The 13031-nt window shown below is 42.2% G+C and overlaps 1 protein-coding gene across 1 annotated transcript in view; it reads left to right on the top strand.

Moving 5' to 3' along the window:
• Positions 1-13031, top strand: part of FSTL4 (follistatin like 4) — a 733440-nt gene that overhangs the window by 32400 nt on the left and 688009 nt on the right. The window contains exon 2 of the mRNA XM_054977698.1: positions 8509-8542. Coding sequence (XP_054833673.1) covers positions 8509-8542 — 34 coding nt within the window. The remainder of the gene's footprint in view (positions 1-8508; positions 8543-13031) is intronic.

Genomic DNA, 13031 nt, shown 5'->3' with positions numbered 1-13031 from the left:
TGTGAACAGTACTAGCACAGGGAAAATAACTGAGGGTGGGCGGTGGAGTAACTGTTTATGTTGGAATCAGGAAAGCCCTCCTGAAGGCAGCAATGATTGTTGGAAACACTGTGGAAAGAAACAACATTTCTTCCATCGTGAGGTTTACTGATTGAAAAGCATTCCTGTTAGTTGCATTGAGCCCATAGTGGGGTCCTACAAACCACCTCATATCATTCTTGCACCCTTTCCTGCCCAAAAGCTGCCTTTATCCTTTGACAGTTCCCCCTCCCACACATTGGAGCTTGAACTCAGTTTGAACTCTCTAAATAAGTCTGCTATGTACCAGAATAATGAATTAAGCCAGTTTGGTGTAGTGGTTAAAGGACTAGGATCTGGAAGAACCAAGATTCATATATCCAGTCTTTATTTGCCCTATAGGCTTTTCCCAATTTTTATTCTCCTTCAAATCTCTCCTCTGCCATGGAAGCTTGTTGGCTGATCCTGGGCACACACTCAACCTAACTTATTTCATTGGGGTATTGTGAGGATAAAAGGAGATGAGATAAGAACAATGTAAGTCAATGTAAGCCAGAAGAAAAGAGGAGTATGAATGAAATAAATAAAAGTAAATAATGAAACAGAGAATGTAGTTCTATTCGTTATGATTATGACAAACAAATCCGACTTGTTTTATTTTTTCATTGATTATTAATTGCACATAAATAAGTATTATAATGTATTGCAACTGTTTTTGAACATCTTGCCTCTTAGACATATAAGAATTTGATAGCTTCAAGTTGTTTAGCAATTTAGTTATTGATTTAGGGAAACAGTTATAATTTCAGAAAAGGTAAATTTGGAAAGCAGGGTTCATGAGTAGAGATGGGCACGAACAGCAATATGAACAAAAAAAAGCCACAAACAGCCCATTCTGCTGTTCGTGAACAAGCTGTTTGTAAGGCCCCATTCTAAACGAACAGCTGTTTGTTGCTGTTCGTCAAGCCAGGCAGTCTGGCACCTGCAATCAATTATCTTGGCAACTTAGGCAGGGATTGTCTGAACTCTGTCTGAACTCCTGCTGTTGCCCTGGAAACCCCAATCTAAGCCCAATTTAGCTTGATAGGCAGGTCTTCCTTTCAAGTGTGGAGCTCCAAATTTGTTACAAGGGAGCAAAGAGCAGGGGGGGGGAGAGGGCTCCCAGCTCTGGCTTAGTTTGCAGACAGTGGAGAGGGACAGAGTTGCTGTTAGCATTTTGATAGAGAGTGCGCATTGGAGCTTGAATTTTCTTTGTGTGTGGTGGGATAGGGATCTACCCCTTCAAGTTCCAGGGCTGCTGCCAGGGTCTGGGCCAAGCTATTATTTATTATTGGTACCTTTCCTGCTGCCTGCTCAGGTCAGGTTTCTGGGAGTGGTGCAGTAGGGATCTACCCCTTCAAGTTCCAGGGCTGCTGCCAGGCTCTGGGGCCAAGCTATTATTTATTATTAGTACCTTTCCTGGTGCCTGCTTAGGTCAGGTTTCTGGGAGTGGTGCAGTAGGGATCTTGACTTGGATGATGGCTGGAGGAGAGCCTGCTGGCCTCCACGAACAGTCAATCACAAACATGTTCGTGAACAGGGCCATGTTCGTGGTTGTTCGTGAGTCCCTGTTCATGGATGGCAATGAACAATGAACATCATGTTCATTTTTTTTTCTGTTCATGCCCATCTCTATTCATGAGTACAGTAGTCTGTTGGAAATATTTTGTGCTTGAACTTCTCCAGTAGTCTGGGGAAAACAAATGTAGCTCTTCAGAAAAGACAATGTTCCTGCTTTTGAACATGAATAGCTTATAGCCATGAAAGTATACTCAGGGCCAACCTCTGTATCAAGCCTTCCTTCCCTTAGCAACCAATGTATGTGAAGATGATCAGTACCTGTCTGATTTGTCCTGTGGTGTATTTCAGATATTTCTGGCAGAAATAGAGTCATAAGGCTTTAGCCGTAGACAACACTTCTCTTGTGTCCCAACAGAAATGGTCAGATTTCACATAAACACTACTCCAAAGGCATAACACTTCAGATGGATGAATGCATGTTCTTACGGCTCTGGCTTGTAAGAATGAAATTGTCACTGACTATTCTGCAAATGTAATGGAAAAGAAAACAGATTTTAAAATTTATTCAAAGTTAATTGAGAAATATGTCCTCTGTTTCCACTAAAAATCAGTTGTCTTATTCTGAAAGCTCTTTGCTTTCTGCCCCCCCCCCACACACACACTAAGGGTGCTTAAAACCAGTTCAGCTCGCATTTTGTTCACAGGTCACAAGCAGGAAACTGATTATTCAACAATGGGTTAAACAATGGCCTGCGGGACTGCTCACCCCGACGGATCTGGAGCCGATGGGCCAGTGGGAGGCTGGCGGGTGATGCATCGGTCAGCAGGAAGGCCTACGATGCCAACAGGGATCCAGCCCAGATGCCAGGCCAATGCTCCATACAGCTGTAATCAATAAAGTTGTGGCCATTTCTAACCCACACAAGTGTCTGGTGTGATTATTTAGCCGTAACGCAGACTGACATAGCCCCTAGGTGACAAATCAGTCATAATAAATTGGTCCTATACAAATACTGTGTTTTAATGTCCCTCTTCAGTGTCCATCTAAGTAATCCATAGTGGTGCTAATGACTGCCAATCAGTTTGAATGGGCAGCATCTTTGCTTCTATTCAGTTCTGCAAAAACCTGATGCAAACCTGTTCAGCAGGCATTCATAGCTGTTCAGCATGAACTAAACAGGCTGGGTGACTGACTCATGTCTGATTGACACCTTTGAACATGGCTTGACTGTCTAAGACATTTGTAGCAAAATTCACAGCATGCCTCTTTTTAACAAGACTTTGCTATATATATCCTTAAGAAATTGGTTACATGCACATAACAAGTGTGGCTGATCTTTCCTGCTGAATATTTCTGCGAAGTGTGCTTGACCTATGTGTGTGGGGTAGTCAGATGTACAGGGGTCTGAAAAACATCCATGTGTGTTTCAGGCACTTTGGATCCCAGGCAAAATTTCTTAGAATACAGGTTACTATCTCTGGTTCTTGGAAATGGGCAAGTAAAAATAAGGAAGGTGGATGTGTACTGTTTGGTTATGTGATTTTAATTTAAACATATGGAATTGCATAACTACTATATTTTGTTGTGTCTGAGGCATCATGGTATTTCTAAATGAGATAATTGTATGAAATAAGGCACTTATTTATGTGTTGCCATTCCAAGTAACCTTTTTTTTAAATACAAAGTACAAAGCGTTTAAAATAATTTGGTGTTTACTGTTTATATAACATGTTGCTGTCAATATTTAGGACTTGTGGAATTCTGCAAGAAAAAATCCATATTTCACAGTGACAAATAAGAGTGTGCACTGAAAAAAATTCCATTCACTTTTGGAGTGAGAGGTTCTGAACCAACTATGCACCCTTAGTGGTTTTTTCCCGGCTGCGGTGTTCCTGGCTCAGATCTAATCCATTTTTTTTTTATATATTGTGAGTTTTGGTCCCATTCTTTGCAACATGGGCTTCCAGGCTCTTTTGGGAGCTATATTTGCACTCAACAGCACCAAAATCACACAGAACACAGTCCTCCCTCTAAATCATTGACCCATGAACTTTTCCCTCAGTTACGTGCACATGCACTCACACAGTAGTAGGCTCTGGCTGGCTAAGGGAAAACAAAGAGGGAGGGGTGGTGGTGACATTACAATTCTTTCTGTTCACTTTTTCCCCTTTTTCTGTAGGCCAATAAATTATTACCCTTGGTGCCATGTTTTCTTGTGTTTACTCTCAGGAAAGTGTCTTTCAAATTGCAGCATTTGATTGAAGTCTCCCACAGACAACCACCCCCCACATACTTTTCCTTACCACTGTCCCAAATGCCCTGATTTGGGCAGGAGGGTACAGACCAGTGCCGGGGTTAGGGGTGCCATTCCCCTGCCTCAGGTGGGGATCCCTTACTTCCACCCTCCCCAGAGCATGCTTCCCAGGGAGCCCCCCAGGTAGTGCACTTCAGGTGGCACAGTGCACCCTTGGGCCCACAGTGGCCTGATTCAGGCCGAATCACGCCCGCAGTGGGCCAAATTCAGGCCAAATTGTGCCCTGTGTGGGCATATTTGGCTCCCTGGTGAGTGTGGGAGTGCTCCGAGGCTGCCCTTTGACTTTATTGATTCAACAGACAACCACCCCCCACATACTTTTCCTTACCACTGTCCCAAATGCCCTGATTTGGGCAGGAGGGCACAGACCAGTGCCGGGGTTAGGGGTGCCATTCCCCTGCCTCGGGTGGGGATCCCTTACTTCCATCCTCTCCAGAGCATGCTTCCCAGGGTGCCCTCCAGGTAGTGCACTCCAGGCGGCACAGTGCACCCTTGGGCCCACAGTGGCCTGATTCAGGCCAAATCACACCCGCAGTGGGCCAAATTCAGGCCAAATTGTGCCCTGTGTGGGCATATTTGGCTCCCTGGTGAGCGTGGGAGGGCTCTGAGGCTGCCCTTTGACTTGTGCGATGATGTCACTTCCCAGAAGTGATGTCATCATGCAAGCCTGGGAGCGCATGTGCAAAAGGCAACACAAGGATGCAGCAAGGTAGGTGCCAAGCTCTTGATCTCCTGCTAGGGGAGTTGGGAGACCTGGCAACACTAGCCTGGGCAGCCACCCCAGCAGGTCTACTCAGATATAAGTCCCATGTTAGTCAATAACGCTTAATCTCAGGGAAGTGTAGTCTAGGATTGAAGTTTTCCGGGGCTTTTATCAAGTTTGCTTGACTCAACAGACCATTCCTCCCCGCCATGGCATTCTTCCTCACAGTGATTGTCCAGTGCCCTGATGGGGAGGAGGAGAGACAGACCAGTGCCTGGGTAGTGCTACAAAGCAAACCAAGATGCACCCTAGCAGGTCTACTCAGATGTAAATCCACTGTTAGTCAATACTGCTTACTGCCAAGTGTCTTTTGAATTGCTGCCTGTGATTGAAGTCTACCTTCTCAGGTGGGGAGGGGGGGGTCTCTCTTTTCAGGGACCTAATTGGCAGGGAAAACAAGCTGTTGACATGTGAGGTGAGCCCAGTGCCTGTCTGCTGTTGCAAGGTGAACCAAAACCAAGCACACAAACTTTTTGGGTGGGTGAGACTTGTTACAATTTAGGTTCCTGAATTTGGTTCAGCTTTCTAGAAGCTCCTTTAATGAGCCAAACCAGTGATGGTGGTAATAGCATAGTAGCAGCAGCAAAAAAGCAACTGGTTGCTTCCAGTCTGGACACACGTATCATCAACAATATATCTACTTCTCAACGTGTACAAAACTGTGGATACTTAAATCCAGAGAGTGGATTTAAGTATTCACAGTGAAAACAGCTAAAACAGATCTTTCTACAAATCTGAGAAAAGACTCAAGTTTGTAGAAAAATCTGAAGTCTAAAAATAATAAATTAGAGGGGGGGGGTAACCCCTCCAAATAATAGGAGCACCTGTGCCTTTAAGAAATGAATGCCTCTACAGTGGTCATTATGGGGGTTGACTTGCATGACTCACCCAAGCTTGCTTGCTAATGTTTGGCCACCCCATGAAAGCCAGTTTGATATAGTGGTTGGAGTCTCAGATTAAGAGCCAAGCTACAAGAGATGAATTACACGAGGAGGAGCACATGAAGTCACAATGTTAGCCAGGAAGCTGAGTTTTAAAAGAGATCAGAAGGCTTTGTCAATTTCCCTTATCTACAGAGCCAGGGAGATGCTGCTCAGAGGGTTTGTTAACTTCCTCTTTGCCTCCCGAAGGCTCTGTCAGTTTCACTTCCCCTTCTAAATTTTTTAAAAAATAATTTATCATAATTCTTTATAGAATGAGAATGTGTGTCCCCTCCAAAGGTTTATAGTTGTGAAAGCAAAAACTACAGAATAACTTTGTACATTTGTCAAATATGGGGCTCTAGAGGAAACATTAATGAGATGTGTTTTACAGTGTGTGAGTGTTTGTGTAAAACAGGCAGGGTACCTGTGAAGACTAAAAACTTAATGTTTTAGATTTTGTTTTATCATTGCCTACATCGAACAGTTCCTAATAAACCATAATTTTTAGAAGGATATTTTTAAACTGTACTCAGGGATTTTGGCATTGATAATTCTGTCAGGTAATGCCTGTGTGATAGTCTGGTTGGTATTGTATCTCTCCCTGTTTATTAAACATCTGTCTCTTCTTACCGCAAATTCCCTTGATAAATTTCTGTAAGTTTTATTGCCCTGTAGCAAGCCTGCCTTATCCTCCTCTGCATGACATGACTATTTTCATATTAGAGACATCATGGTGCTATGTTTTCCTTTGCTTTGTTCTAGATGGCCCACAAAGGAGCATTGCATCATTATTAAAGCAAACAAAGTACCCACAACAGGCATAATAAGTACTATATCAGTATGAAAGTTCCCCTGTTCCATGGTTAAGAAAGGGGAAAAAGTCTTTGGCTACGATTTCATACACTGTGACAGTAAAGGAAAGAAGGAAGATTAAATAGGATCTTTATTTCTGTGAATCATGTAAATTTAGCATCAGTGCTCCATATTAATGCTTTTGACTATCTGCCATTCTAGTGCTGAACACTCATGATCACTATTGTGTATTAGCAATGCCTCCTTGTTTCTTGTGGCAGGACAGCCCCGCTGATCTGCAGGCATTGTTTTGTTTTGCACTTCAAGGAGTCTAGGCACCAGTTGCCCTCCTGGTCTTTGCCTGGTCCCATATCACTCTCTCAGCTTTTCTGACTTTTGGAGGGGGGTTCTCTCCCTTTTTCAGTATGCCACAGCCTCCAACTGACCTTTTATAAAAATTGCCCACTGAGAGGACCAGAGCTCCCAGCCCCCCCTCCCCGTGTTACCAGTCTAAGGCCCTGCATTCTGCTTGTGTCTCCCACTGCCCAGCATCAGGTTACTACAGGGACACCTTACCACACTTATGCATTACTGGGAGATTAGTAATTTGCCAAGAGATGACTCTCCTTTTCCTGCTGCCCATTTTAAATACTGCATTCAAACAGTGGATGTCTAGGTGGTACCAAGAATTAAAAACGATTAAAAAGAGAGAAAAACTTTTTCATGCTAAGGGTAAGAGTTTTACAACGCTCAAACCTCCAAAGTAAAACACATTTCTCCACATTTGTCCTGGAAGCAAGTAGGGTTGCCAACTTCCAAGTGAGCCATGGAGTTCTCCCAGACTTAGAATTCTTCTCCAGACTACAGAGATCAGCTGTGCTGGAGGAAGCATAGAGTCTCGGAGAAATGGATGTCCTGGAATGGTTACAGAAAGTCGTTGCTCTGACTTACATATTTTTCTTATTGTATATTATAGAAACTTTATGGTATTCCCCAGAGACTACACAAAACTGATTCATAGTTACATGTAATGACACTAAGGTCAATGGTTTGGTCAGAGATTGAGAGAGAGACACAATTGCTGACTAGAAAAATCTAGTCAGACTAGATTTTTCTCCATAATGCTGAGAAAAACATGAAGACAATTTTGAGAAGTTTTTTTTAGGTTGAGTTATGCAAGGCAAAAAATTTAAATTTAAAATGTGAATTTATGAAGAAGTGACCTTTTACAGAAAGGGGAGGAGTTGACCTTTGACTATGAAGCTATGAAATAACCTTTTATAGAAAGGGGAGGAGTTAACCTTTGACATGGTGTGATATCAAAGAGCATGATATAACTTCCTTGCTGAATTCCTTCCTCTCTCCAAACGTCACCCTCTCCAGGCAATCCTCAAAACAATCCAGGACCTAGGTGTCAGTGGTTACTGTGAGGTTTAAGTAAGCCAAATTCCATGTTAGATTACGGTCCATATATGGATTTTGTTTTTTTTATTTATTTACTTACTTCATTTATACCCTACCTTTCTCTGCAATGGAAACCTAAAGTGGCTTTCATAATTCTCTTCTCCTCCGTTTTATTCCCACAACAACCCTGTGAAGTAGGTTAGGCTGAGAATGTGTGACTGGCCCAAGGGTACCCAGGGAGCTTCCATAGTATGTATGTATGTATGTATGTATGCATCTGTCTGTTTCACCACATGTGGGTCCTCTGAAAAATAAATACAGGTAAATAATGGGAAAATCACATTGTGGTAATATATGTGTATCTATATATACTTGTTTTGTAAATTCATTCTCATTAATTTCAAGCATGCATACTTTTAGTTGCCATTGTAAGCTGCATTCTTATACATGCTTTGTAGAAAGCAGGCACTATGGAAGGATATGGGGAATTATCTCTTTTGTCTCCCCAACCCAGTTCCTCTGTCTGTGTTTCTCTTATTTGAAGAGAAACTTACATTAGTTGTAATGGACTTACTATTTTCCAATATAATTTTTTGTTTTACCTTTCAAATAATATATCTTCAGATGCAATGTCAAGTGATGATCCATATATCCAAAGACTGAGCTATATGCATAAGCTGAGAGGGTATCAATTATATTTCTAAATATTAAATGTACATCATTTTCCTTATAGGAATCCAGAAGCTTTGAAATTTCAAGAAGAAAAGGTAAGTGAACAACATTGTCACAATGAAATCATCTTGGTATAAGTTGTTGCAGAAAATGTGAATTTTTAAGCTTTAAGTAGTCTTCTTTGTTCAAGTTTTGTGTAAACTTTAATTTCAAATGTTTTCCAGATGCTTGCTGAAACAATAATTCTTCAACATTTTAGGGTACTCTGCTATGTTGGATTGTTTCAGTGGGAGAAACTTTATACAGTGTTGGTTGTGACCAGTAGCTGACTAGATTTAACTTAATTACTACAGAGTTCTGTGAAACTTGTACAGTAAACAACGCATCACTAACCAGAAAAGCCATTCAGAGACCTTCTGTCATCATCACCTCTAGCTTGGCAGTGCTAGCATAAACTCTACAAAAGGCATGGTTTCTGCTTGATTTCATAGTTTAATTGAAAGTAGTTTTAACAATGAACCATGTTGGATTAATGGAACTTTATGGTAAAGAAGGTTTGTTTGCAAATGTTGCTTATAAGGATAACAGGTTGGTTGTAAAAGGAAGATGAATAGTTGGCATGTTTGGCTTGTGTTACCAAGCCTTAGTATCTTTCCTCTTGCTCCAAGTCTTGATAAAAACAGAGAGGACAAAATGTTAGATCAAAATGTGTCATAACCAATGTCCAACTGAACCTGTTGCCCTTAAGAACCATTCACTTTGCTTCTCTTTCCCTGTCACTTGAGAGAGCAAAGTCAGTGCAACCAGTGTAGAAAGAAACTGTTTTAATTCAGCTCTTGTCAACTGCCTATCCAGTTTAAACCAGAAAGTTATTGGCAAAATGTCCCAGACACTTTTGTGATTGCTTTGTGATTGACATCTGTCTAAAGATCGGAAAGAGCCATGAGGTGCTGACTAATAGCAACCATCTTCATTTTTTTTAAAGTATCACTGTAAGCATGTGGTTGAACCCTGTGGACTGAAATTCAGTGAGGGAAAAGTGAGCAGGCAGGTGTCATAAAATAAAAACAATCATAGGTAACAGCATATGGTTGTACGCAAAATATTGTGGACAAAATTGGAACATTATGCTCAGGAATATATAGGGGTGAATACCCTCAGATTTTCCTATTCCATTATTAATTGGCAGCTGTCTCAAACTGCTCTTTATTAATTGGCAGTTGGCTGAAGATCAGCCATCAAAAAGCTTCTTCTATTTACTGTTTAACTTTTAGTTTTGTTTAGCAGATGTTTTTGGGGATGTCTAATCAATCTCTGTACAAATGTGAAGTGGAAAACTGTTCTTCATTAAACAGATTGCTTCAATTCCCAGTTCTGTTTGCAAAGCATTTTGAATAAGGCTGTAAAACATCAGGGTGACATACTTTCTAGTAATTGAAAGGTGCCATGTGGGCATGTATGCTGCTATTGTTTGTCCCTTGCAATTGGTTCAAATAAGAAGAAAAGCAGACAGCTATGAGTAGTTAAAGCAGGATTTTATTGAACTCCCAGAAGTCACTGAGTCTTTCTTTTATTGTATTGTTATTTGTAGTCCAACAAGCAGTTTGACAGTATGTCGTCAAGGTACTCAATTTTGGTAATGCTTGTTGAAAGACCTCCCTCCCCCCTTCCCCAGAACATACATCTTTCTTTCGTGGGACCGCCTTCAAACTACAGTTTTGAAATGGGTGTTGCAGATTATCAAAGGACAAAAGGGGGGAGGGACTTAACCCAGACAAAATTGAATTAAGAACCAAGAAGGTTAAAGAAATCCCAATCTATGGGCCAAATATAAAAATTACTAAATGTAGAACATAAATATATATCAATATACAAAAATACATGTATTTATTACAGGATAATGTAAAAACAATTACAGGTCCAAATATAGTCTCAATTCAGATTAAAATCATACAAAAAATTCAAACAAGAACCTTATGCAACCCTGACCAAATGCATTTCGTTCATGTGGCCTTCTTTAATGGTCAAGCATAGTTATTGCACAGTAACTCCAGAAATGCAATAATATAACAAAAATTAATAAATATAATCAATATAGAACCCAGTTGGAATTACGTTCCAATTAATATCAATAACTCAAGGCAGAGATGTACTTAAAAAGCCTCATTTGGAATCACCTTCTGCCCTAGTCAGGTGCATGTGTCTTGGGTGGTAATTCAATAGTGTGTGCATTACACACTACTATGTGACTCCAGTCTGCACTTAGCATTGATTCTTCTTGGACTAAAATAGGAGAGATATTCTAAAATATCTTTTTCACATACACAATTGAATAAATACACCTGACAAGGAAGAGGGCTGCCATGGTTTGCATATACAAGCACCACCACCACTTCAGACCTTCATTCTTTTTTGGGTTAAATGATACATTTTCTGTAACAGGAGACAAATGCAGTTCCTGAGGGATTAGGCGATGTTGTTGGTTCCACTACTGATACATTAGTGGGAGGAGCAGTTTTAATTTATGAAAGTATAGGTGTTTGTCCACTTGTGTAGCTTTTTTAAAAGAAAAGTGAGAGGTCAGTCAGCACCCCAAACAATGTCGCTGTCATTTCAAGCACACATATATTATGCTTGAAAACTTCATATATCGTATTGTGAGCCTAGTGCCTAGGAAAAGAACACACAACACTGTCTTTGGATGAAAACACACCACAACGTTATTGATTACAGCTATTGGAGCATTGATGCAGCATAGGACAACAGTTCCACTACATTGAATGGCCCCTTGCTACCCGATGATATGCATGGGATAGCAGGGGCATAGCATTCATCCAGGTGAGACCTCGTAAGTCCCTGCCACCCATGAAGTCTGAAATGGCCAGCCCAGGCATATACTCTTTTTTGGGGGGGGGAGTAAGCCACCCAGTCAGCATAACTCACCCCAGTGGATCCTGCCCAGTGCCTGAAAACCGACACAAAAGGTGGTGTCCTGCCTGACTCCCACCAGTGTTCCAATGGCTGTAGCTAAGTTGGAGCCCCAGCCCCCTCCACCCACACTGCCCTGTGCCCAGACAAAAGTGAAAAAACCCAGATCCACAGCCAATCTAGCCCTTTAGGGAAAAATTCCTTCTCCCCCCCCCCCCCGCCCCGGGGCTTCCAGTATGCAAAACCCGGGGCAACTGGGCCTGGAGCACCCAGGCCACAAACAACTGTGGGAGATACAGTGCCAGTCCACTTGAAGCTGCTTGTTGTACTCCAACCACACCTACTTGCCAGCCTGCCTGATTTCTAGCATCACTGCAGTGCATGCATCTACAACACAGAAGCATTAGTTCTCAACCAACCTGGCTCTGGACGAACCCTTTGTTTGCCCAAGAGGCCAATATCTGAAGAATTGGGTGCGAGCTGGGGACTGCCTGGCTTCTGGCTTAGTGGTTGCAGCCCTGATACTGAAGGAATGAGATCCAAAATCCCCAGGAGGACCTGGCAGCTACCAACCTGACCTTCAATATGGCAACAAATTGGAACCTTCTGAGAAAAGTTCCATCAGCCAGCACCAGTAAGAGTCCCAGGCAATGAGGCCTGATGGCCAGGAAGGCCAACACTGCCTGCACTGGACAGGATGCCCCCCCATGCTGCTTCACGTAACTATACCATCACCCTCTGACCCTGCTTGTCCATATTGGACTGCCAGATCCAACCCCGAAGCACCTTCCCATCAGTTGACCGTAGTCCAACCCTGATGCCCCATCAGAGCAATTCCTGGTGGAGGCGGCTACCCGTCCTCCCACCCTAAAGGACCCATAAGAGGGTGGTCTCAAACTAGGACCAGCAGATGTTTGGAACCTGGCTGGGAAGTCCCTAAAGGAACAGCATGGTTATACATTCCTCTAATCCCTGTGTGCCGGAACCATGGTGGACCAATCCATCCCTCCCTTGCGGGTGAGAAAGCTGCTGGCCAGATTCAGCAAGCCTAGGGTCCTGCGAAAGAAGACCTAAGTGGCCTGGCAGGGGGTGAAGGGCTTTCAAGTTGACCGGTGTCCCAGCAAGATAGAACCCACCCTCACTGGTTGCCTGTTAACACTGTATAGTTTCTTTTAACCAAAAATATTAATACTTAACTATCTATAGATTTCTTTAGTTATCTACACGATTCAGTGTGATGGAGCATAAACCTAGCTTTTTAAACTGTGAATAGCCATTGGATTTTGTGTGCGCAGTTATGATATCATTTTGTGCAGAATTTGGAAAACACTAATAGCAGTGAAAGGAGCAGGAACATTGAGACCTCCCCCTCCCCCACAGCATTTGCAGTTGCACTTGTCATAGTTTGTTAAATCATCCTTGCTTTCATAAAACACTTTTTCCTATACCATCTGTCAAAACAAGCACCCTGAATTGTAGACAGCAGCATAAACAGTAGATGTGAAGAGATTCTTCAGTGCCAGCCTGAACTCTGCCGATCTGTAATCAAAGGGTGTTTGGAGATTTACAAGCAGTGGCACTGAAGTCAAGAGCAGAATGTTATCAAGCTTCGTAAATATATAGCTGGCCACAGAGAATATCTGAGAGGATTTGTTA

This window comes from Eublepharis macularius, chromosome 4, assembly GCF_028583425.1.
Source record: "Eublepharis macularius isolate TG4126 chromosome 4, MPM_Emac_v1.0, whole genome shotgun sequence".
Classification (NCBI taxonomy): Eukaryota; Metazoa; Chordata; class Lepidosauria; order Squamata; family Eublepharidae; genus Eublepharis; species Eublepharis macularius.
Note: the sequence above shows the minus strand (reverse complement) of the source record. Positions and strands in the feature narration are given on the sequence as shown.